At 33.5% G+C, this 25,694-nt stretch overlaps 1 protein-coding gene across 5 annotated transcripts in view; it reads right to left on the bottom strand.

Annotated features, from left to right (window-relative positions):
- The window catches only part of ADK (adenosine kinase), a 510,898-nt gene that overhangs the window by 228,434 nt on the left and 256,770 nt on the right, over positions 1 to 25,694 (bottom strand). For all 5 annotated transcript variants that reach the window (XM_082639748.1, XM_082639752.1, XM_082639750.1 and 2 more), the window contains exons 5-6: positions 20,098 to 20,270; positions 17,100 to 17,208 (exon numbers count right to left, since the gene is read on the bottom strand). In XM_082639748.1, coding sequence (XP_082495874.1) covers positions 17,100 to 17,208; positions 20,098 to 20,270 — 282 coding nt within the window. The remainder of the gene's footprint in view (positions 1 to 17,099; positions 17,209 to 20,097; positions 20,271 to 25,694) is intronic.

The raw sequence follows: 25,694 nt of genomic DNA, 5'->3' as shown, positions 1-25,694 counted from the left end.
GTCATTATACTTGAGCGACTTTGCTCTTTTGCCCATTTGGCAAGAGAGCTAGGAAATAAATGCATATATATTCACATAAAAACACACACATATACAGGTACACACACACATAAATCACTTATACACAGGAATGTATATATTTACACAGATACCTCTAATCCAATCCATTCTCACAGCATTCTTTTCTGTCTTCTCTCATTCTATATTTGTGTGTCCATTTTTCCACAGTGATAACACAGGATCCAAACAATATTAAGTCAATTACTCATTTGCTCAAAATAGGTTCAGCATTAGTTTGCCCATACCACCAAAATAAACAAACCTTAATAAAAAAAGTTCAGAATCTGTATGCAATACTTTTCTCCTCTCCCACTCTGCCCCAAACTGAGGACATATAATCCAATATTGTGCTCATAAATTACTTGGCTGAGTCCTCCCTTCTTTCTTCTTTATCCTTCGGTATACAGTATTCATTTGACTTTCGATAAACAATTAAGTTCATTTGTTTTAGTATGCTTACAATTTTACATCCCCATATCCTACCGATGTCATTCATTTTCCTTTAACCTTTGAATAGGCAGGGTATTAACATGCTATCAAAATTTGAAACTATACCAAAAAAATAAACTCCAAGAAGTGTCATGCTCACCCACATCTCTTCCATCACTCTTTCTGCCACATATAGGTTACTGATTTTATTGTTTTCTACTTTACCCTTCCTGCATATATGCATGTTTTATTTTCCCTTTTTCTTACACAAAAGGTAACACTATATATGTTCTTTTGTGCTTTCTTTTTGCGTCATACTTCCTGGAAATCAATCCACATCTGCTTATAAAAAAGCTGCATAGTACTCTATAGTGTGTATGTACCATAGTTAATTCAACAAATCTCCTATGATTGGTCATTTATATAGATTCTAATATTTTTAAATTATAAATGCTGCAATAAATAACCTTAGCAAATTATTTTAATATGCCATAAGGATTGGATTCCTGGATTAAACTAATTCCTATCTGTGCAGATGTTTTTCTTTATTCTCATGTGTAATGGGGTGTGGGGGTCTTGTGGAAGAATATTTAATGATGAGCAAACATTCATTAAATATTAAGAAACAAAAATCATATTATGAAACAGTAAATACAGTATGATATAAATTATATAAAAACTCAAAGGGACAAATGTATGCACAAAAAATAAATGTGTGATGGGATTATGGGGGATTTTAATATTCTTCTCTATACTTTTTTACATGTCTCAAGTTTAATGTAATCATCATGTATTATGTTTATAATAGAAAAATAAAAAATAAATTATATTGTTAGAAGGAGGAGTTCTATTTTTGGTAGTCAAGCTGACTCAGTTACCATAACATAGCCCTTTTGCTGAAAACAACAACAAATGATGAGTTAACAAAAAAAAAAAAAAAGAATCTTTTTTGTTTTGAAATGCACTGCTAGGTTAACACAGAATACTCAGAAAGCTAAAACAAAGTAAAAATGGAAATCCAGGGAGATAAGCAAATACTCAAATGTCTTTCATTCTGGGGACATGCCAAATCCCGTGAACTGAGCTTTAGATTTCACAGCCATGTATAGAGCTGCCAGTAGTGTGCTGAAAACGGCTTGTGAAAGCAAACTATACATATCTTTTCCAAATTCATGTTCAATGACTTCACACTGGTAGCTTGAAATCAGCCGTAATATAAAATTAGAAAATATTAAATATCAGGACTTTTTTTGCCCTCTAGAGAGCAAGTTTCAAAGTATTTACCAGCACACTACCAAGCCCAAGGTTTAGGAGAGAAATCCTAGGTATATCAAAGATTGGGAGTCTATAGAGATCTCCACATAAAGCTGGAACTCCGAAGAGCTGCACACTTAGTGTAAGAGTGAAACAGAAGTATGCCTTTCCTAAAGAAAGAATCACAAGGAAATTCCCCTGTTTCAAACTTGATGCTAGGTGGAGGTAAAAACATCTTCCCTGAAAATTTAATCACAAGCCCACCCTCATGAAAGTTCATGGGTCTACAACTCATGTTACCTATGCAGCCCACAAAACTTTAAGCCTAAAATTTATTTGAATGCATTCCCAGGCCACCAGTATCCCCAGGCTTTTGGCAGATTCCCATGCAAATCCTCTCTCAGGAAATGTATCTTCATCTCAGCCTCAAAATTACTACAAATAATGAATATCAGCTCACAAACAAAACATAAGGGAGCCTGAATAAGAGCCAGCAGAACCAATAGACAACAAAATCAGAACTGCAAAAGTTTTAACTATTAGGCTAGGCACAAAATAGAAAATAAGATTAATGTATGTAAAGAAATGAAAGGATTAGAAACAGAAGAAAGGAGTCAGAGTTTATCAAAATGATGAAACAAGAAGCACATCTGAAAGAAATGAAAGTGAAAAATAAGGTAATGGATATTAAAACTCAATGGACAGGCATAAAAGAATATTAGACACTACTGAAGACACAATTAGAAACATCAGAATATAGATCTGAAGAAATTATCCAGAAAGTAGCAAAGAAGACAAATTATGTTAAAAGGTTAAGGGATGTGATAGAATGATTAGGGATACATATGTGGTTAATCTATAAAGAAAAACATGGGAATAATATTCATAAAATTCAAGATAATGGTTACATTGGGGGTGGAAAGAGACATGGGATCTTAAGGATCACATAGAGATTCAAAGATACTGGTAATGTTCTGTTTCTTAAGACGGGTGGTGGGTACACAGGTTTTTAAATTATTTATTAATTTATATATTTTTGGCTGCATTGGGTCTTAGTTGCTGCCCACAGGCTTTCTCTATCTGTGGAGAGCGGGGGCTACTCTTTAATGCCGTGTGTGGGCTTCTCACTGTGGTGGCCTCTCTTGTTGCGAAGCCCAGGCTCTAGGCACTCAGGCTTTAGTAGTTGTGGCACACGGGCTCAGTAGTTGTGGCTCGCGGGCTCTAGAGCACAGGCTCAGTAGTTGTGGCGCATGGCCTTAGTTGCTCTGCGGCATGTGGGATCTTCCCGGACCAGGGCTTGAACCCATGTCCCCTGCGTTGGCAGGCGGATTATAAACCAACACACCACCAGGGAAGTCCCCAGGTTTTAAATTTTTAAATAAAGTTTTATTTGGGAATAATTTTATATTTATAGAAAAACTCCAAACGTAATAGAGTTTGCATATGCCCTTCATTCAGTTTGCCCTAATGTTAACATCTTCCATTACCATGGCACATTTGTCCAAACTAAGTAGTCAACTTTGGTGTATTACTATTAACTAAAGTGCAGACCTAATTCAGATTTCACCAGTTTTTACACTAATGTCCTTTTTTGTTCTGGTTCCAATCCAGGAAACCACTTTGTACTTAGCTGTCATATCTCTTTAGTCTCCTCTTATCAGTGACAAGTTCTTAGTCTTTCCTTATTTTTTATAACCTTTAGAGTTCTGAGGAGTACTGTTTGGTATTTTGTAGAATTTCCATCAGTTTGGATTTGTCTGATGCTCTCATGATTAGATCAGGGCTATGGGTTTCATGGAAGAATACAAGATACTACAAGTTCATTTTCCCTGTCCTAGAATCAGCCATTTCTCCAAGGAACCCTGGATCCTTTTAGTGGGAGAATAGTATTTTCAAACCCAGATCTGGGTGCTGGGTGTGTCTGTTGCTATTGAGGTATCATTGCTTCTAAGCCTTCTCAGTTGACAGAGCTAGGAAATATATGTATGTACACTAACCCATGTGTACACATGTACCTGTAATTATTTCTGCATCTACCCATTTATACATATTAAGCTGAACATGAATTCACACTATTATCTCCAACTCTAACTCAGTACCACAGGGTTTATTTTAGCCTTCCCTCCTGGCTTATCTTGTTTATCTGTAACATCCCTCTCTGACAGTGAGAAACCTGAATCCTACCATCCATCATTTATTTAGATATTTATCCAACCCCAGTATATATGCAAAGTGGGCTCAGAATTATTAAAACTCATACTCCTATAAGAAATCTGCCCAGTAGAATACAGTGTTTCTATAGTGTTCCTCTGTATTTAACTTAACATTTTCCAGTCAAGACACCATTTTCCAAAGTTACTTAGGTCAGCTCCTTTTTTCTACACCCCTTCAGTGAGGTGATGTCATATATTTGTAACACAGATTGATTCATTTGTCAAAGTCTGCACTAATCCTAGGATTCCCAACATTAAAAGCATTTGCAAGTTAACTCCTTGTGATGTACAGTTCTATGGGCTTTAACAAATGCACAGAATCACGTACCCACCACTATAGTACCATACAAGAACAGTTCTATCACCCAAAAAATTAACCTGTGTCTTCTTTGTAATGATTTTCTTTCCCCATCACTTGTAATTTTAACATCTCAATGATTAAAAATCAGAGTGTAAAAATTAAATCTCATGATTCTTCACAAAATAAAACCTAAAACTGTGAGGAGAGTCAATGCTTAAAAGTTATGGTTGAGTGCTTATTGTCTATCACTTCAGAGTTCTAGACTGGAGAAAAGACATGTGAGAGTATGAGATCAACTTTGACATTGTTCATGGTTGGGAGTTGGGTTCTAGTCCCAAGCACCTATTTTATACATTTAGAAAATATTCTCCAAGGAAGGACCCTGTAAGCTTTGCTCACACAAATGTTTAGGATAGAATTGTAAATGGTTTACTAGAAACATTTAAAAAAACAAAAACAAAAACAAACCCATTGGGCTTCCCTGGTGGCGCAGTGGTTGAGAGTCCGCCTGCCGATGCAGGGGATACGGGTTCGTGCCCCGGTCTGGGAAGATCCCACATGCCGCGGAGCGGCTGGGCCCGTGAGCCATGGCCGCTGAGCCTGTGCGTCCGGAGCCTGTGCTCTGCAACGGGAGTGGCCACAACAGTGAGAGGCCCGCATACCGCAAAAAATAAAAAAAATAAAAATAAAAAATAAAAAAATAAAAAAATAAAAAAAAACAAACCCACAACTACAGTGTAGGGACAATAAACTAGAAAATTATCTTACAGACTACTCAATTTGGTATATCAATTATGTGACTATTTAATCTTAGTAGATACACTGACAGCTACCCAATATCATAGATCTGAAGAATTCAATTTCAGAAGGACAGCTCAAGTAGATTGACAGTTAAAAAAATATAATAAAAATCTTCAGCTTGCTTATTTGCACCCTCTTAAAAGAAAAAAAAATGAGGTTTGGACGTTTCCATTTTACTTACATTTAAGTAGTCTGTTAAATCAGTACAGATTTCATATACAATTTGAGAATCATGTCCCCAAAGGCAGTATCATCTGGAAATAATGGTTAACTATATGGGTCTAAGCAGCACAATCCACTTACTGGCAGTATTATCATCAGTTAAAGACTTTAAGTTTAGCTTTCTCCCCCTGGTGGTAGTATCTGTGTTAACGTTTTAAATAATATTTGGCCTCTTCTAAAGGAAGCACTTGTCTCCTATAGTTCCTCTTTTTTTTTTTTTTTTTTTTTCCAAAATGCAATTACAACCATTATATCATTGTAAATTACATGCTGGGGTTATCTCAGTAGGTATCTGTCAAATGTAAAACGTACAGAAGGTTTTCAATGTAATAACGATGTTTTATCATTTTAATTACAAACTCTTTAAAAAACTTCCTAAAGTGTACCAATTGGGGTGGTCTAAATTAACAGTATCTTAGCAGCCCAAGGGTAGTAAAAATAGATTGAACTACCAAATTTCATCATACTTATAGCAGCTGTCTTCCTGCCTCTAGGAAGCTAAGTATTTAACAAAGCAGACAGCTTGGCATTGGCATCTGATTAGCACTGTGTGTATTGTCAGATAGAATGTGCTTGGCTCTTTTGTTCCAGGGTTTGATTAAAAATCTGGAGAGCAGTGGCATCATGTAACTTTATTCTTAAGGCTTCTGAAAGGTAAATAAACTGTGATGCTTCATCTGGTATTGTACATGAAAGACTGATCAATGATTTTCTGGTAATATATTTTATCAAACCACAGAAAATTTAAATAAAGGAATTCTTTTTTTTTATACATACACCAAAGATTTATTGAAGCAGGCAGATCTTAAAATCATTTTAATTAAATATTTTATATATTAAAAACAGTTTCACAATAGGTTGCTTTGAAGCATATTGAGTCCTATAATTAAAATACTGTTGGTGGGGAGGAAGAATGGTCATTTTAGAGCACATAAGTACAAGATTCTATTCCTAAAATTATCAACAGTATAGATGAAGATTCGCAAAAAATTTTCAAATGCATATGAACATCTTATTGGAAAAATAACACTTTCTTGTAAGAATAATACTGTTTTGATGCAGATGCCCAAACATTAAACTATAAAAGGGTGACTCTCATTACCTCCTCCCCACAAATTTCTTCGAAAATTAATTACAAATGATTGTGCTTACTGGCAGAGTTCAAAATCAGTAGAGTCCATGCAAACAATCTACTTCAATGAGAAGTACATTCTTTTACTCTATCAAATCCATCGGAGGTAATCAGACTAGATGTTTTATTCAACAGGGCTGAAGAAAATTGTTCTACAATAGGTTAATTCAAAATGGCAGCATAGAAAATGCATCTGTCAGTGGGGATCAAATTACAGGGCAAGCTCCTCTCAATGCTTAGAAAAACAAGTCTGCAGTTCTACAGATTATGTGCCTGTGTGTGTTTAAAGGGGTGGGAAAGGAGCTAAATATCTGAGCTAACCTCCAATTAAAGTCAATCATAAAAACAGCCAATTTAATGAGTGCGGATTTCTTTGGGTAATTATAACACCAACCACTTTTTTCTCTTTTAAATCTGTAATTCTGCCTTCTTGTTATTGCTTGCTTTGTCATTAATCGCCTCAGGACCTTGATTTCCTAGCAACAGACTGCCACCAAACATTTGGCTCCTGTTCAACATTTCCTTTGTGAAAAATGGCACTGCTGTTGCCGCCTGGGCTGCTGCAGCTAGACTGGCTGTGTAAGTGCTCTAATAATGTATTCTACTGAAAAAAAAAATCACATGATATGGGGTGCGATGACTGAGCTCAGTTAATTACTGAGCTGGGAAGTTTATCTACAATCTAAAAGCTGTTGAGGAGTAGGGGGATATAAGGATTAAAAAGGTGCTCCTTCCATTATCAATAATTTGCAGGTGAGAATTTACAAAGAAATATTTCATTCTTGAGTTGACAGGTTTCTGTTTAAGTTTATTTAGGAAAGGGTACAAAAGGCCAATGTCCCTCAAATGTTGCTTGACAAATTCTTTCTCCACAAAATAGCCCCAAACACACAAAAGAATCATAGAACAGTTTGCTGCAATTTTAAAAAGGAAATTAACCTATGTATCTGTCAGCTGTTTCTTTTCTACTTAAGGCAGAAATCATGTGTATATGTAAATATACTATGAGATGACAGAATGAGGTTTTCATTCACAATATGAACACTAGACACAATGAAAATAGAATTAAGTTATTGTGTTTTGATATATTGTACACCTAAATAACTATTTTATAACTCAAGAAAAGAGAAAAAAGATGCTTATCATTATTTTTGAAATGATTCAATTGGGATTGAAAGAAACCAAACCTCATAATTGGAAACCCAGTGATAGGTAGATATTTTGCCTTTTTTTTTTCACTTGGTAGATTTATCAAGATTCTCCATGCCTTAGAAATACTACCACTTCCAGTAATGATAGTTACGGAAATTAACATGGCATGTCAGAGATGGTTCGCTGAAACCTTGCTTTAGTTCTCAGAAATATGGCTTTATAAGACTGGCATGTTTCAGGATTGCTGTCAGGATATGATAATTTAACATACCCAAGGGTACACTAAGTATTATGGAAGCATCTGTGAAACTAATAAGTCATTGGACATTCCGATTCTTACTAATGTCTATATACTATATTAAAAAAACTTTCCACAAAGTATAGTCCCAATTTGGCTCATCTGAGGAAGTAAAAATGCTACAGTCTGCCTGAAAACATCACAATGACCACCTTGACAGACTGAAATAAAAATGACTTTAGGGAATATTTACAAAGAAGCACTAGCATTATTAGGTCTTTGGTTATATTCAGGTAATGAAAACATAAAGATATTTTTAAAAGAAAGCAAATGATTCAAAGATATTTGAATAATTTTATAGAATTCTGCTCTTCTATCACTGGCACTAAATACATCATTTCACCACTAAGTCTGATTCTCCACTTTAACATATTTTTACAAAAAACAATTCTTGACTGATATAAGGAAACAAGTATAGAGTCACAACTAGAAAAGTTTTAGAAATCCACAATGGACATTTTCTAATATGGAACTATAACTGGATTATGTATCATTTAATTCACTATTTACTATAACAGAGGTTCTTGACCTGGGCTCCATTAATTAGCAGAAAGGCTTTTTGAATCTATGAACTACCAAAAATTATACAAAAATTTTATAAGTAAATAAATTTTTCTGGAATGGTTCAAAACTCAGAAAAGATTAAAATCTACTACACTAAGCACATCAATCTACCTCAGAAACGCTAGTCAACATTCTTAAGCAAAATAACATTTTTAAGATTCAATTTAGTTTATTATAGCTGTCAAATGTTAACCTTAAAGGAGCAACATATCTGTAGAAATAATTATTTTTATAGGATGAGTAACAGAATATATGGTGCTCTTTTATTTTGTATATGTACATCTTTCTGAAAAGACTGAACCAAAATATTTTTGGTGGGTTACTATACATTTTATATTTTATTTGATTGACAGTTTATGTCATGTCCCTTAAACTTAACAACAATAATAAAGTTGGTCTTAAATTGTTTATAGAATGAAGAAAGAAATAATACTTTGAAAAATGAATACACAAAATGACTAGTCAGGACAGCAGAGTTAAACAGGGGGTGGGAGGTTACACAAAATTTATGTTTGGGGTAAGGGTATTATAGGGAAAGATGGGAGAGAGTTACAGGGAAAAGCGTTCAAGGGTTTATCAAAATTTAAAGAAAAACGTGTGTCAGCAATCTGTTAGAGTACAAGAGGAATGCAATTTGGAAAAGCAGCAATCTATCTTTCAGAATATCTTCAACTATTTAGGATTTGCTAATGTTTCTAATTGTATCAGGACAATGTCAGTGAAAAAGTTAACATGAATATGTCCAAGTGGTAGAGAGAAAACACATGACAGACACAAGAGGTTAGAGTCAAATGAGCCCTGTTATATAGCTGAGAAACCTGTATTGGTCTGAAGCTGGATAACAGCAAATATGGATTTAATATGCCTGAACTGGAAAGGAAGAAAACTGTTTTCTCATTTTTCATCCCACTTTACCAAATATAATTTTAAAATCTTCATCTACTACATGTCATTCACCCAAATCAGAAAAAAAAAAATTAAGTGACATTTTAAAGAACTGACCCCAAAACATGGTAACATTGTATCTAGAACAAATAAATGAGAACAAAAGCTTAGAAGACGCTCTTTAGAGTACCTGCAAAAGAGAAAGAGGTAATAGGAAGAAAACAAAAAAGACTTATTATGACTTCCACTACATATGTCAAAGAACAAAGACATAAATTCATTATTTGTCTAATTAGGAACAATTATATAATTTATAGCCATAATACCTGAATATCACTGAAACCATTATGAGATGTGGATACAAGATTGAATGCAGGGACCATGGAGAATAACTGTTAATTGATACAAAGTTTCTTTTTGTGGTGATGTTAAAGTTCTAAAATTAGATTACAGTGATGGTTGCAGAACTCCAGGAATATACTAACAATCACTGAATTGTACACTTTAAACCAGTGAACTTTACAGTATATAAATATCTAAATAAAGCTGCTATAAAGAGATTAAATCCAATTTAATTTATCTAGAAGAATAGAGACAACAGAACACATGGGTTAAATCATATTAAGCTATAAAGATTGTATACAGTAAAATATGTTAGAAAACAGATATACTTCTACAGATACTAGACTATGTCCAATTTATATACAATTTCAAAGTTGTGACAACTAGCACATAAAAATGTATAGTGTCATCACAATGTCTATAAATTTTCCCTCTCAAAGATGTTTATTAAAGAGATTTAGTAAACATTTTCTCAAGCAATTGCTGAGTGGTCTGAAATATATAAATAAAGTAAACTGAAGTGTAAATATTTCAGTAGATGGTTTGTTAATTCATTTGAGGGTCTATATAAGAACGTACTGTCTTAATAACTAATTGCTATACATATGTTTATTTTCTTACCTTCTAAGGCAATTAGCACATAGTGTGGTTTCCAACCTCACCTAAAATTCCAAGACTTCATTATAATGTCAAAAATCCAAAACACAAAAACTTCCAATCTTTATCTTTAGAGCCCAAAGCTTCTTTTTTTTTTTTTTTTTTTTTTTTTTGCGGTACTCGGGCCTCTCACTGTTGTGGCCTCTCCCGTTGCGGAGCACAGGCTCCGGACGCGCAGGCCCAGCGGCCATGGCTCACGGGCCCAGCCGCTCCGCGGCATGTGGGATCTTCCCGGACCGGGGCACAAACCCGTGTCCCCTGCATCGGCAGGCGGACTCTCAACCACTGCGCCACCAGGGAAGCCCCCAAAGCTTCTTTAATCAACACTATCTTACTTTTCTACTAAGTAAGTAAAAAGATTATTCTGTTTAGCTGAAAATAACCTTACTTTAATATTTCATAGATTCCTTCCTCCTAGTAGAGAGTTTTATTTTTGACAACTGCTAAAAGTAAGACTTAAGAAAAATTACAGGAATACAGGAGTAAACTGCTCAACTTGGAGAAAATATTTATCTATAAAAATTCAAAGTATTAGTCTATAAAATGATACTGTTAGAGTTTAACTTGCCAGAAAAAAATTCTAGACAAACTGAAAATAAGTACAAATAGAATTTCTAAAAATCACATTCTTTTTTGAAAAATTTTCTAGTATGAATCAAAGATTGTCTCTAATAAGGAAGAAGTAAGAACAGTAATCATTTGTGTAACTCACTGGACATCAATAACATAAGGAAAAAAAATTTTTAAGTTAAAAATTAAACTCTAATACTAATGCTTAAGAAGCAATACAACTAACAGTCTTTTTCTTTCTCTCTATATTATATCCAAGCTAAAGATAGACATTTTTACCACATAGTTTTGGGCTTTACTTGAAGGGGTATCAAATTGGTACATAAAACTCTAAATTCCTGCAAGACAAAGATTCATATATATATATATACCACAACCCCCTTATCTGTGGGGAATACGTTCCAAGAACGCCAGTGTATACCTGCAACTGCCAACAGTACTGAACCCTTTATATACTACGTTTTTTTCATCAGCACTATTCTTGCACTTTGTGGCCATTATGAAGTAAGATAAGGGTTGTTTGAACACAAGCACTGTGATACCTCAACAACTGATCTGATAACTGAGACAGCTACTAAGTGACTAAAGGGCAAGTAGTGTACAGTGTGGGTATGCTGGACAAAGGACAGAGCAGGATGGCACAAGATTTCATCAGCCTACTCAGAATGGTGCACAATTTAAACTTATAAAATGTTTATTGCTGGAATTTTCCATTTACTATTTTCAGGCTGAAATTGATCATGGGTAACTGAAAGCACAAAAAGTAGAATGGCGGATAAGGGTTGGAAGGAGGGGTGGGGGTTGGGTGTACTACTATACTAAATGTCAGGAATTATATACAAACATGTAATGCTCCAGACAGAAGGGAAAAAAACACATTTTTCTTATTTTATTTTTTGAATTTCTAAATGTAATAGTTAATGTTACCTATAAGGATATTTTAAAAAATTTTTAAAAAGGCTTAAAAATTCACAGTTACTACCTAATGAAGTCAGTGAAGCAATCCAGAATAGTATAGTCAAAAACCTGAAGTAAAAAAATGCAGAAATAAAGCCAAATGATGATCTTTGATTTGACCAATACAATGGGAGTTCCAATACATAAGCGTTCAAAAACTGCATTTAGAACACTGATAAAATGAAAAGTCAGAGGTAGTTCAACCATCCAACTCCTTAACTAATAATCTCAGAAGACTATTATGAAGATTAATAAATTCCAAAAATGCCTTGAATTCATTCATAGCTAAATGCTTTATAAAGAATTGTGACCTATTAAATCAATTATCATTCACAATTAAATAGCTTAAACTTTAAAAAATTCATTTGTTTACTTATTTTGCCAAAGTACATTCATTATAATAGTACAGCGTTCACAAGATGGTATTACAAAGGCTTTTTCTATGGTGTAATAAGGCTTTATGGCAACAAGTTTAAGTAATTGTCCATAAGTGAGCAAAACTTTTCTATTTTCACCTATCCAGGGTTTTTTTTGGGGGAGAGTAGTACAAATCTCATACATATATATTAAATTAATAGGTATCTTTCATTTCCTTGTACATTACTCTAATTTCTATTAGGTCACCATTACGAGACAAATTCATTCCCTTTCATTAGAACCTTTCTCAAATTTTTTCATGACATTAGAATACTAGATGATACAATTTTGAACATAATCAAATGTCTTTTAAAATTCCTAATCATGTTATACTGTAGAGTATTTTTTAGTAAATGCTATCAAAAGAAAACCAAATCCTAAAAAAAAGCAATTATATTATTTCATTACACATTCATTCTAATTTGTTATTCAACATTCACTGAAATAACTTCTAATATGTAAAATTCCAAATAATGATCTCATAGACTAGATTTCTTATAATTTATCACCTCATTTTAATGAATTTAGTTATTGCTTTCACATTACTGACAAAGATATTTAATTGTGAGTCTAAGTAACCGTTCTACTAAGATAAATTATTACTCATGGAGTCATTAAGAATTTTAGTAGAAAACCCAACCAGGACAAACAAAGTGAGAGATGTAAGACCTAAATAGTTGTTATTGATTACTGCTTGTCCTTTACAAGCAAAAACTCCTATTTCTTACCAAATATGGGAACTCTATTCCCTTCCTCCAAGGTTGTACACTTCTCCAAACCATGTTTCCTCCAATTATCCATGATCATACCTCCCGTTATTCCAGAAGCAAATATTAGTAACATTTAAAACCTTACCCTCACAAAAACTATATTAACCAAAATGGTAAGACTGTAGACTGAAAAGAGATAAAAGCGGTCAGATGGAGTTATAAATTAAAGACAGACAGGGTAAAAGAAGATCTGTAATAAGCCACTGGAACTGGAAAAATCACAGAAAGAAGGAAATATGCATAGGAGTCAAAGGAAAATTCAAACTACTGGTCCCATATTCTCAAACAATTATTGACAAACTATGATTCACTATTGTTCCATTATAGTGCTTAATTTTGCATTAGTAAAAAAGAACACACACTTGGTGACAGCTTATGCAAAGTAAGTCACATGGCACTGGAAGCTTTTGTTAACCTATTTCTTAAATATCTGTTTGATCTCTAAAGTTAAAATTTCTTCCTATATAAGCCTAAACTTGCAAGCTGATTAATTTTTTACCATGTATTTAAAACTTGGAACCTTTTTCTCATTAAAAAGTCTTTAGAAATAATGCATAAATTTCTGTGCAAAATCCCACTGTACTCACAATGTAGTCCAAAACACTATTAAGGACTGACTGACAATATCAGAAAAATTACTATAACATTAGTAATTATACATGGATGAACAGTTATCTACTAGCTAAGAGCTTTTAAATTTATTTTTAAATGATAAAGTGACAGCTAGAGAATTTGATAGAATCTAGAACAATAATTTAGGGAGTTTCTTAGGTTGAATCAACCTTAAGACTGTTCAAATTCAAAGAAAAAGTCAGGCAATCTGGCAGAAATAGAGAGTCATCTAAAAAAAAGGAGAAACAAAACCAACCAGGAAATTTCTAATTCCAACCAAGACAAAAAGAATGAGGAATGGATTTAAACAACTTACACAACTATAAAATTGGACAAAATATAGGAAATATCAATTTTGAGAAATAGGACAATAATCAAATAAGGGACAAGATAAGGTGATCTCTACAATTATTCAAACTTAATTCCTAGAGAGAATTTCCAGATTGCAGTCAGGGCAGAGAGAACCTAGACAGAGTCCAGTAGCTAGCACGTTCAAGGGCAGCATACTGGAAAGGAGAGAGCCATTTGAAGAAAGGGTACAAAATGAGAACTTAGGATCTGCAGGGCTTTCCCAAGTCTTTAGCATATGTGCATGAGGAAGCAACCCAATGCCATGGCAAGAACCAGAAAAAAACACCTATGATAGAATTTGCAGACAAGGGCATTAAAACAGGTGTTACAACTATATCCCATAACTTCAGAAATGGCAGACAGCAACACAAGTATGTGAAGCAGACAGAGCAGGAATAAAAAAAAGGCCCAAATGTTTAAACACTAAAAATATAAAAATAAAATGAAAATAACTACAAACATCAAGAGGCAGGATGAAATTAGAGTGCTAATTTTCTCACTTTTCACAGCACATTAATATTGCTTAAAAAAGAAAATATATGGTTTAGAAATTTAATGGCTCCAATTTCCTCACTTTTTCATAAACCTTTCCTAAATATCATAGTCTTAGAGGGCTAGTGTAAGAAATATTTCATGTAAGAGAAGAAAAAGACATATGCCAATCTGATTATAAAGGTAAAGAGCAACTAAGATTTAAGTTTTCAACATGTAATTAGCTATTGACATAATCAGTAATCCTTAAAAACCTACTAACAAAGAATTCAGTTTAAACATGGAAAAACTGAGTTTATATGTTGTAAGTGGGACATCTGCTATGAAGGTAAAAAAGATGTCAACACTTCATTTAAACCGAAAGAGAATACTGGTATATGCATATTCCAGTTCGACTTTTTATTAGGAAAGTTTTTGCTGTGAATTGCAGATTCAATGCTTTATGTGACAGAGAAAATGAGGAAGGTTTTGAATTTTCTTAACACTTGTGACCGTTATTAATTCATGGAACAGTGAGAAGAAGAGTTGAGTATGTAGATCTAGTTTATTTTATGTAATGCAGATAGACATCTTACTTATGGAAATGTGTTAGATATATTGAGCTGCTTCTTCAGATCAAGAACCTTTTGTATAAAGAGCTCCCACAATTTCAAGTTGTTGAACCTCTGAAGTTTATGATGATGATGTAAGACGACTGCTGACACTACAGAACCTGAAAGTGTAGAGAAGCCAACCTGATTTCTTGAAATAAGTATAGACATACGTATCTACTCTATCTAAATTTGCAGTTTTCTTACTAAGACTAGACTGCATGCTCTGCGCTGAAAGGGAATTAAAGATTTAAAAGAAATGCTGAAAGTCTGTGGAAATAATTTTACATTTCAGAAGAAATTTCACAGATTTTGATGAATAAGAAGTATGTTCTTAGTTGTTAGCAGAATAAATATTTGTTGAATGTTCACCAAGAATATACAGCATCTACAGCATCCCAGGTATCCAATATGAGTCTACCATTTTCAGAACTATTTAAAAATAGCCAAACTCTGAACAAACTATAGCTTTACCTGGCAATGTGAAAGAGCATTCTTTTATGAAACAGCTGAAACAGAAACTAAGAGCCAACAGCTACAATCAGATATATCAACTGGAATACATTTTGATACTTGTTTCTGGCTGAATATACCACACAAGTCTCAAAAGTAATTCAATTTTATTAATTTGACAAAAACTGATCACTCTACACTTTATACAATAGTTAACACTACTAGTTAACACTACTATAAAAGTTCCATCCACCCAAAGTTGGCTAGATGAGTAATAGTTACATAATTGTTAAAACTATTAGCTGGTTGCAAGTTGGTTCTGTACTGCTACAAAAATTTCATTCACGCAAAACTGGCTAGATGTGTTACATGTACGTAAGCGTTAAAATTATGACTTGTTTCCAAGTTAGCTCATAATTTGGGGCACGATTACTATATATTGACATACAAAGAGTTGTAATTGTCAGGGTAAAAATATTTTTCTAACTTAATATATTGTCATATTTCAGTCAGTACATATAAATAACACCAAACTTTAAACCATATACTCTTTGACTTTCAAATGTAAGATGGCTGGAAGAAGAGGTAACACGACTTTCCTCTATATAATCCTCTCAATGTAAGCATTTACTTGACAGTTATAAAGGGGTAGGATTTGCTATACAGAGGAATCAATAACCTTGTAAAGCCTAAAGCAGTGCACGTAAACATGCTGTAGGAGACATTAACACTAGACTGAAAGAAATAATTATATTTTCAATAAACATGTTCCTACTGGATAATCAATTTTTTATGCATCTTACCAGCTGTTTCACAGCTCAGGTAGTAAATGGCAGCAGCTGTTATATCAAAACCGTATATGCAAATGAAGTGCTTTTAATTTTTCATAGGTATCTACTTAGTATTTGTGATGAGCCACATTTAACTCATATTAAATAAAAACAAAGTATTCATAGGGTGATTAATTCAGGAGAATTTTTAGTACAGTCTTATTTTAGAAATGAATTCTTAACCAATTATTTTTTATGCCAGAAGGCTTAATAATTCAAATTACATGCTGCCCATATTCTGATATTTAAAAGATTTGTCATGATCAATGTTTCTAAAATATTAACTTAAAGGGTGTCATGGTAATTCCTATGGAATAAATAGTAATTAAGTTTTTCATCAAATAAGCTCAAACTGTTTGCAGTGAATATTTATATTGCTAATAATATTTCCACACACAATGCATGGCATCATTTACAACAAGTGGCCTAAAAATACAAAATATAAATTTCCAGAATTACTTCAAAAGACCTTAAGATTTAAAATAGAATTTGATACTTGGTTTAAAAACATCTATGTATAATGTAACCAAAAAGAGGTATATTTGAAGGTAAATAATACAAATCACGCTACCACAGAATGATCATATTTCTGTTCTGTATTTGTAATAGTGAAGCTAGCATATGCTTTGAGGTGGGTAAAGAATTTACAGGATAATAAGAGACAATTATTTTTAAATGTACATCAACTAACAACTATAATTTATAGTGTAAATATGTACCAGAAATTTGAATTAGGCAAATACTTACTGCTATATAATAAACTCTTGCTTTGTCTACCAATATCCAGTTTTTCTCCATATCAAGATGTTTTTCCTTTTTATAACAATTGGCAGCAGCAAGATTAGCTACAAGGGATCTAAAACAACAATAACAAAAAGTAAGTTTTACATATAGTCAAACTTGTCATATAACTATACAGTTAACTAAAAACATTTTTATAAATTTTGTTTTAATTTTATTCTTAATTCTTCAAACTGCCATATACTGATTTTAATAAATGTAAATAAAGTTACTTTTGTTTTGAAAACTTTTCAAGACTTCTCTGTTGCCTTTGAGATAAACAAGGACATTAATCCTTGCTCTAAATATCATCTGGTATTTTGAGAAACTGGCATTTAAGCTTCCTTTTGATACTAAAATGATAAAATTATCTACTTTCTACATTTTTAATAGTTCAAAATGCAGTTAAGAAATAGCTACTATGTAGTTACACACAAAAAAATATATATGCAACTAAAAACTTCAGTTTTCAAATATCAACATACTATCCACTGATATATAATCTAATGCTTTAAAAGCGAGGTATGGGATTAATTTTACAAAACACACATACAAATGTAGACCATATTTACTATGAGGGATTAATTTTATTAATCCATTACATTTTACATTACATTACATAAAACCATTACATTTTATGGGCTAGAATAAATTAAAATTAGTTTTCATAGTTGAAAACTCCCTGCACTGTTCCAGTTTTGTAGCTGAAAATCTAAGCAGAATACTACTACACTTAAAATCTTGTTCCAAGTGCCACACAGAGCTTTTTATTATTGCCCAACAATTAAACTTAATACAATAATTATTTATGTTACAGACAAAGAAATAAAAACCCTTTTCCCCCTCCTTCTGACCCACAAATTAAAAAAAAAAAACTTGCCAATTTTTCAATTTTTTTTTAGTAACAGTTGTGGTTAAAAACATCCCACAAATACATCTCCTCATCACTTAAGATTTTGGTAATATGGTTAGATTCTCTTTTGAAAAAAATAAATCAATTCTCTTCCAAAACATATTTCTACTCACTCATATGCCATCTGACTAACTGAAGGATACATTCTATTTATGCTCAACTAAATTAATGAAAATAAGAGTGATATTCATCATACATGTATATGCAAAATAACTATATTACAAATTTAAGGATAATTAATTTACAAAAAATATTTTAGTAATATGACTCTTGCAAAATGTTGACAAAAAATGGTTACTAAATAAAAGCAAATACTTCTGGTATGAGCTACTAAACTCTATTTTGATTAAAAAAACCCTACTCTTTGATAGGAAACTAAATAGTTCCTCCAAAAGAAAATACAGATATTCTTACTATCCAAGTGTATCTATCTGGTTCAGAGTTTGTGGAGAATAAGAACCTGGATTAAGAAGAATATTCCCTTAACCAGAGTTTGGGACACTGGAAGTTAGAGTTCCTAGCTCTATTTCAATTTATCCAAATCTATTAGGTTCCACAATTTGCATAATGAATTAGACAGCGAGGGTTTCCCTCAGTTTCTGACTTCCAATAGCACCTTATTAATACTGATCACCATAACCATTATATGAGTATATAAATTAAGCTGTTGAAATCTGGAAGACCTAATATTATCATACCTGTTCTTTAAAATAACAACTTAACATACAAAAACAATTTAGCAATTTTACTGTAGCCAGAGTGGTATCAGAGGCAAAAGCTGACACATTTCTCACTAATGGGAAAACTCTGCACCTGCCTACTAAAGTTGGTTTTTAGAAAAACTGAAAAGGGGAAAGGTCTAAATAAGTATATCTCAATGTTTGAACTGATGGTTTTATTTATTAAAACCTTAAAATCATAAATTTCTCCTACACCCAAAAAATAAAGTTACAGGAAAGTTTGAAAATGGCTTTGGTACCCTAATTGTTTTTGAAAGTTATATTTTAGTTATTTAATGACTACTGCCCAGAATAGTGTCAGGTCTTTAACATACATTTGAGAGGTCAAAGAGTGAGCAAAAACAAATGAGGTAAAAAGGAGGAATGGAGCAAGGGGAGGAGAGATAAGGGAGGAAATAAGGAAAAGAAGACAAAGAGGCAAATAAGAAAGAAGGGGAAGAAAGGGAGATAGGAAATGGTGGAGGACAGACAATATTTTTAGCTATAAGGGATGTAAAGTATGTAGTGAATCACCATTTTAAAAGAGATCATCTTTGGTGATTCTAACAACATTACAACTAGGAAAATTATTTTTTTTCCTTTCCAAAGGAGAAAAAAGCCCATGCTGATAAGCAGTATGCTAATAATGATGTTAGCAAAGCATGAACGTACTGAAGATATACCTCCATGTAGCTGCAAAAGGCACCAAAAAAAGCAATGCATGGAAGGTTCTGAGAGACAGAGTTCAAGTTCACACAAAGAAAAACTTTCTGACAAGCAAAGTTGTATAGAAATGTAATAGATTGTTTTTTGAGTGGTGCATTACCCATGACGGAAGTTGTTTAGTATGGGCAGATGACTGTTCGCCAGAAATGCTTTAGATGACCTAATTTATATGAGGCTGGATATAATGTAATATTTTATATATTTAAAAAATATATATGTGTATATATGCATTTTAATATTCCAATCTCAGGATATGTTGAAAAGAACATTCTTCCTAATGCCAGTTCGGCAAGAACCTAGTTACAAAACACTGAATAAAATGCGCTCCTTTTCTGACCCTAATTATAAAAAGTAGAGGCTGGACTAGATAATCTCAAAATTTTCATTTCATTACGCTTCATGAAGATAACAACAGGTTATCTTTTACCTTTTTAACAAAGGTAAAAAAAATTTTTTTAAGGAAAAGTGATACTAGGAAGAAGAGTTTATTAAACATTAAAATAAATTATAAACATGAGGTCTAAATTCCAAACTCAGATTTGAATTCAGATTTTACCAGTGGTTAAACAGTCAATTAGTACAGTGCTTCCCTTGAACTAACACTGACCTGTTGCCACCAGTGATGCATGCAGCACAAGTTCCTGTTGGCTGCTCATTCTGTTCATAGTAATGAGCATCCACATGGGCTTCGGCAGCTTTTTTCTTCAGGATCTCCCCAAATTTATCTATCCCGATGCATCCAAAAAATGTTGCTGCTTTGTGTGGCTGCTGAATCATCCACTGAAAAAGAGGAACATAAATAATTTTAATGGGTCAGAAAAATGGTACACATAGTTCAGTATTCTGCCAAGGAAGGTGGCATAAAAGGGTTGCTTTGTTAGCAGCTGTGGCTGTTAGGAATGGAATTTCAATCCTGTATCACCACTTATGATAACAAATTTGATATAACAACCACATAAAATCTTATTATACTTCCTTCAGGGAAAGAAAGAGAACACAGTGGTTAAGAACTCAAAGTCATACAGACCTTAGGTCAATACTGGCTTGATTCAGAAAAATAATACTGAGTCCAATAGAAGTAGTGAAGCGTTGTCATTAAAAGCCCAGAATCTATACTGAATACTGTGTGGGTTCAAATCTTGCCTCTGCCACTAATTAGCTGCATAAGTAAGACCATGTCACTTAACATTTCTATGCCTCATTGTCCTCATATGTAAATGAGGAAAATAATTATAAATACACCTCATAAAGCTGTTGGGGATTAAATTAAGTAATTTAAGTTAATGTATATGCATTATGGTACCAGGCACAAAGTAGATGATGTATATTAGCTGTGGTTGTCACTAATATTGTACTTCATATATATGTGTGTGTGTATGTATATATACACACATATATATGCTAAACTACGTTCATGTCTAATAAGTTGTTTTAAAAACAAGTTATTGGACTTCTCCAGTGGAGCAGTGGTTAAGAATCCACCTGCCAACGCAGGGGACACGGGTTCAAGCCCTGGTCTGGGAAAATCCCACATGCTGTGGAGCAACCAAGCCCGAGCGCCACAACTACTAAGCCTGTGTTCTACAGCATGAGAGCCACAACTACTGAGCCCGCGCTCCACAACTACTGAAGCCCGTGCGCCTACAGCCCATGCTCCACAACAAGAGAAGACACCGCAATGACAAGTCCACACACTGCAACGAAGAGTAGCCCTCGCTTGCTGAAACTATAGAAAGCTCTTGCGCAGCAATACAGACCCAACGCAGCCAAAAGTAAATAAATAAACAAACAACTTATTTATTCAGAAATAAACAGTATTAAAAATTCTAATTCATTAGTCTCATAAAACTTTAATTTCTTTGCTATAAATTAATCAGTGTATTTATTTTAAAATGCATACTTTTCATTGATATGTTATCTTTTATAATTAGGCTCAAATTCCTGAGGTTTCTAATACTTGTATTAGTTATTGTAAACAGCATCTATTTTTTTCTAAGACTTTTTAGCAAAATAATATGCAAAGTCAAAAGATATCAAAATCTTACATTACTTCCAAATATCTGGAGTATAAAAGAAATGCATGTATGTTTAGTGTTAAAGGAATGAGGAAAGTAAAAAAAGGTAACAAAGAGAAATCTGTAAGATAAAGATACAGTAACTGATGATCTAGTAGTCCAGTTCTACTTCTAGGGATTTATCCTGAAGATACATGTCCACAAATATAAAACAACATATACAGAAGTATTCTTTGAAACATTATTTGTAATGGCAAAATGTTGGAAACAAAATGTCCATCCATAGAAGACTGGTTGAATAAAATATGATAAATCCAATCAATGGAATACAACACAACAATTTAAAAAAGAACAAGAAAAGCCATTTGAAATACAACAAATAAATGCAACATGTAATCATTACTAGATGCTGGACTGAGAATAAAATCAAACAGCTATAAAAGACTATTAGAATAATCACTGAGATTGGAATACCTATAATATATCAGAAAACAGAATTGTATAAATTCTAAATTTCTCAAATAGAGGATAAAAAATTCAAAATCGTACAGGGGAAAAAAATATATATATTTATTTATATAAAGAAAGAGAAAGCAAATGTTGAAATGCTAAAAACTGGTAAATCCAATGGCACTTTTCACAGAACTAGAACATAAAACTTCACAATTTGTATGGAAACACAAAAGACCCCGAACAGCCAAAACAATCTTGAGAAAGAAAAACGGAGCTGGAGGAATCAGGCTCCCTGACTTCAGACTATACTACAAAGATACAGTAATCAAGACAATATGGTACTGGCACAAAAAGAGCAATATAGATAAATGGAACAGGATAGAAGGCCCAGAGATAAACTGATGCACATATGGTCACCTTATCTTTGATAAAGGAGGCAAGAGTATACAATGGAGAAAAGAGAGCCTCTTCAAAGTGGTGCTGGGAAAACGGGACAGCTATATGTAAAAGAATGAAATTAGAACACTACCTAACACCATTCACAAAAATAAACTCAAAATGGATTAAAGACCTGAATGTAAGGCCAGACACTGTAAAACTCTTAGAGAAAACATAGGCAGAACACTCTAAGTCGTAAATCACAGCAAGATCCTTTTTGACCCACCTCCTAGAGAAATGGAAATACAAACAAAAATAAACGAACGGGACCTAATGAAACTTAAAAGCTTTGGCACAGCAAAGGAAACCATAAACTAGATGAAAAGACAACCCTCGGAATGGGAGAAAATATTTGGAAATGAAGCACTGACAAAGGATTAATCTCCAAAATTTACAAGCAGCTCATGCAGCTCAATATCAAAAAAACCAAACCACTCAATCCATAAGTGGGCAGAAGACACAAATAGACATTTCTCCAAAGAAGATATACAGACTGCCAACAAACACATGAAAGGATGCTCAATATCACTAACCATTAGAGAAATGCAAATCAAAACTACAGTGAGGTATCACCTCACACCAGTCAGAATGGCCATCATCAAAAAATCTACAAACAATAAATGCTGGAGAGGGTGTGGAGAAAAGGGAACCCTCTTGCACTGTTGGTGGGAATGTAAATTGATTCAGTCACTATGGAGAACAGTATGGAGGGTCCTTAAAAAACTAAAAATAGAACTACCATACGACCCAGCAATCCCACTACTGGGCATATACCCTGAGAAAACCATAATTCAAGAAGAGTCATGTACCATAATGTCACTGCAGCGCTATTTACAATAGCCAGGACATGGAAGTGACCTAAGTGTCCATCGACAGATGAATGAATAAAGATGTGGCACATATATACAATGGAATATTACTCAGCCATAAAAAGAAATGAAATTGAGTTAATTGTAGTGAGGTGGATGGACCTAGAGTCTGTCATACAGAGTGAAGTAAGTCAGAAAGAGAAAAACAAATACAATATGCTAACACATATATATGGAATCTTTAAACAACAACAACAACAAATGGTTCTGAAGAACCTAGGGGCAGGACAGGAATAAAAATGCAGATGTAGAGAAGGGACTTGAGGATGCGGGGAGGGGGAAGCGTAAGCTGGGACAAAGTGAGAGAGTGGCATGGACATATATACACTACCAAATGTAAAATCGATAGCTAGTGGGAAGCAGCTGCACAGGGAGATCAGCTCGGTGCTTTGTGACCACCTAGAGGGGTGGGATGGGGAGGATGGGAGGGAGACGCAAGAGGGAGGAGATATGGGGATATATGATATGTAAAGCTGATTCACTTTGTTAAAAAGCAGAAACGAACACACCATTGTAAAGCAATTATACTCCAATAAAGATGTTAAAAAATAAAAAAAACATAAAATAAAATAAAATAAAATAAAATGAAAATTGGTACATCTATGACAGGTGTACAGAAGTTCCTTTTACTATTTTTTATACTTCTATGTAAGTTAGAAAATTTTCAAAATTAAAAGATGGGTTAAAGATATTGTAACGAAATCAAACATTCCATTTAAAAATAACAATAATTTAAAATTAGCTTATTCAGTCTTTAATATTATCAATTTATTAAAATAAGTCTATCACATGAAGCAGTTAATATCTTAAAATGCATCAATATCCATACCTAACAGATTTTAAATCCTTTAAACCATGCTTAGGTAAATAATACATTTAACAGCAGAAAATACCTGTATGTTGTTCTATAATTTACTTTTATTCATGTAGAAGCATGGTTAAATGATGAACCATGTCTGCTTTAGGTAGTAAAATAAAAAGAGGCAAAGTCAATAGCAAATTTTACTATGATTATTTAAGTAACTTAAAATGCCATCAAAAGAAAAGGAAACATCAGTGAAAGTGAAGTTATTATAATGTAACTCAGCCTAATTATAATCAAAGTTCACATGTTCAAAGTAGTGTGAAAAAAAGGGCTATATCAACTCACTATCGGGCTTAAATCTGACTTTCAACCCTCCCATAAGCAGGATTTAAATGAATTGAAATGTTTCCTTCACAAACCACTACTACTTGGACCTGCAAGACAAAAAAATGGACAAATAATAGAACTATTCAGCAGGTTGTTATAATTCCACTACTGAGTATTTCATTACAGGAAACTGGTTAACATTCTGGAAATATCTGATTATCAGCATACTAACAAAATATGAGACCTTTACTCTTGATCAGTGATTTCCACTCAAAAGTTAGTCAATCTAAAATGAAAGTTAGGAAGCCAAAGCAGACACACAAAAGAAATAGAAGCAATGTTCATTGTTCAAAGTACTCAGTAATCTAGCTGAATAAATCAAGATGTTATAATCAAGAAAGTTGAAAAAGATTAAAAATACAAATATTTTAAAAGTTTATAAATAATTTGTTCCTTGAATTTTATTTTATTATTTTTTATACAGCAGGTTCTTATTAGTTATCTATTTTATACATATTAGTGTATATATATCAATCCCAATTGCCCAATTCATCCCCTCCCGCCACTTTCCCCTCTTGGGGTCCATACCTTTGTTCTCTACATCTGTGTCAGTATTTCTGCCCTGCAAACCAACTCATCTGTACCATTTTTCTAGGTTCCACATATATGCGTTAATATACAATATTTGTTTTTCTCTTTCTGACTTACTTCACCCTGTATCACAGTCTAGAGATCCATCCACGTCTCTATAAATGACCCAATTTCATTCCTTTTTAAGGCTGAGTAATATTCCATTGCATATACATACCACATCTTCTTTATCCATTTGTCTGTTGATGGGCATTTAGGTTGTTTCCGTGACCTGGCTATTGTAAAGAGTGCTACCATGAACATTGGGGTTCATGTGTCTTTTTGAATTATGGTTTTCTCTGGGTATATGCCCAGTTGAATTACCATATACCCATAGTAGGGTCATATGGTAATTCTATTTTTAGTGTTTTAAGGAACCTCCATACTGTCCTCCATAGTGGCTGTATCAATTCATATTCCCACCAATAGTGCAAGAGGGTTCCCTTTTTTTTAACATCTTTTTTTTTTTTTTTTTTTTTTTTTTTTTTTTGTGGTATGCGGGCCTCTCACTGCTGTGGCCTCTCCCGCCGCGAAGCACAGGCTCCGGATGCGCAGGCCCAGTGGCCATGGCTCACGGGCCCAGAAGCTCCGCGGCATGTGGGATCCTCCTGGACCGGGGCACGAACCCGCGTCCCCTGCGTTGGCAGGCAGACTCTCAACCACTGCA

The sequence above is a fragment of the Mesoplodon mirus genome (genome assembly GCF_964341445.2).
Source record: "Mesoplodon mirus genome assembly, chromosome: 2".
Classification (NCBI taxonomy): Eukaryota; Metazoa; Chordata; class Mammalia; order Artiodactyla; family Ziphiidae; genus Mesoplodon; species Mesoplodon mirus.
The sequence above is the reverse complement of the archived record's forward strand: the minus strand, read 5'-3'. Positions and strand labels throughout refer to the sequence as shown.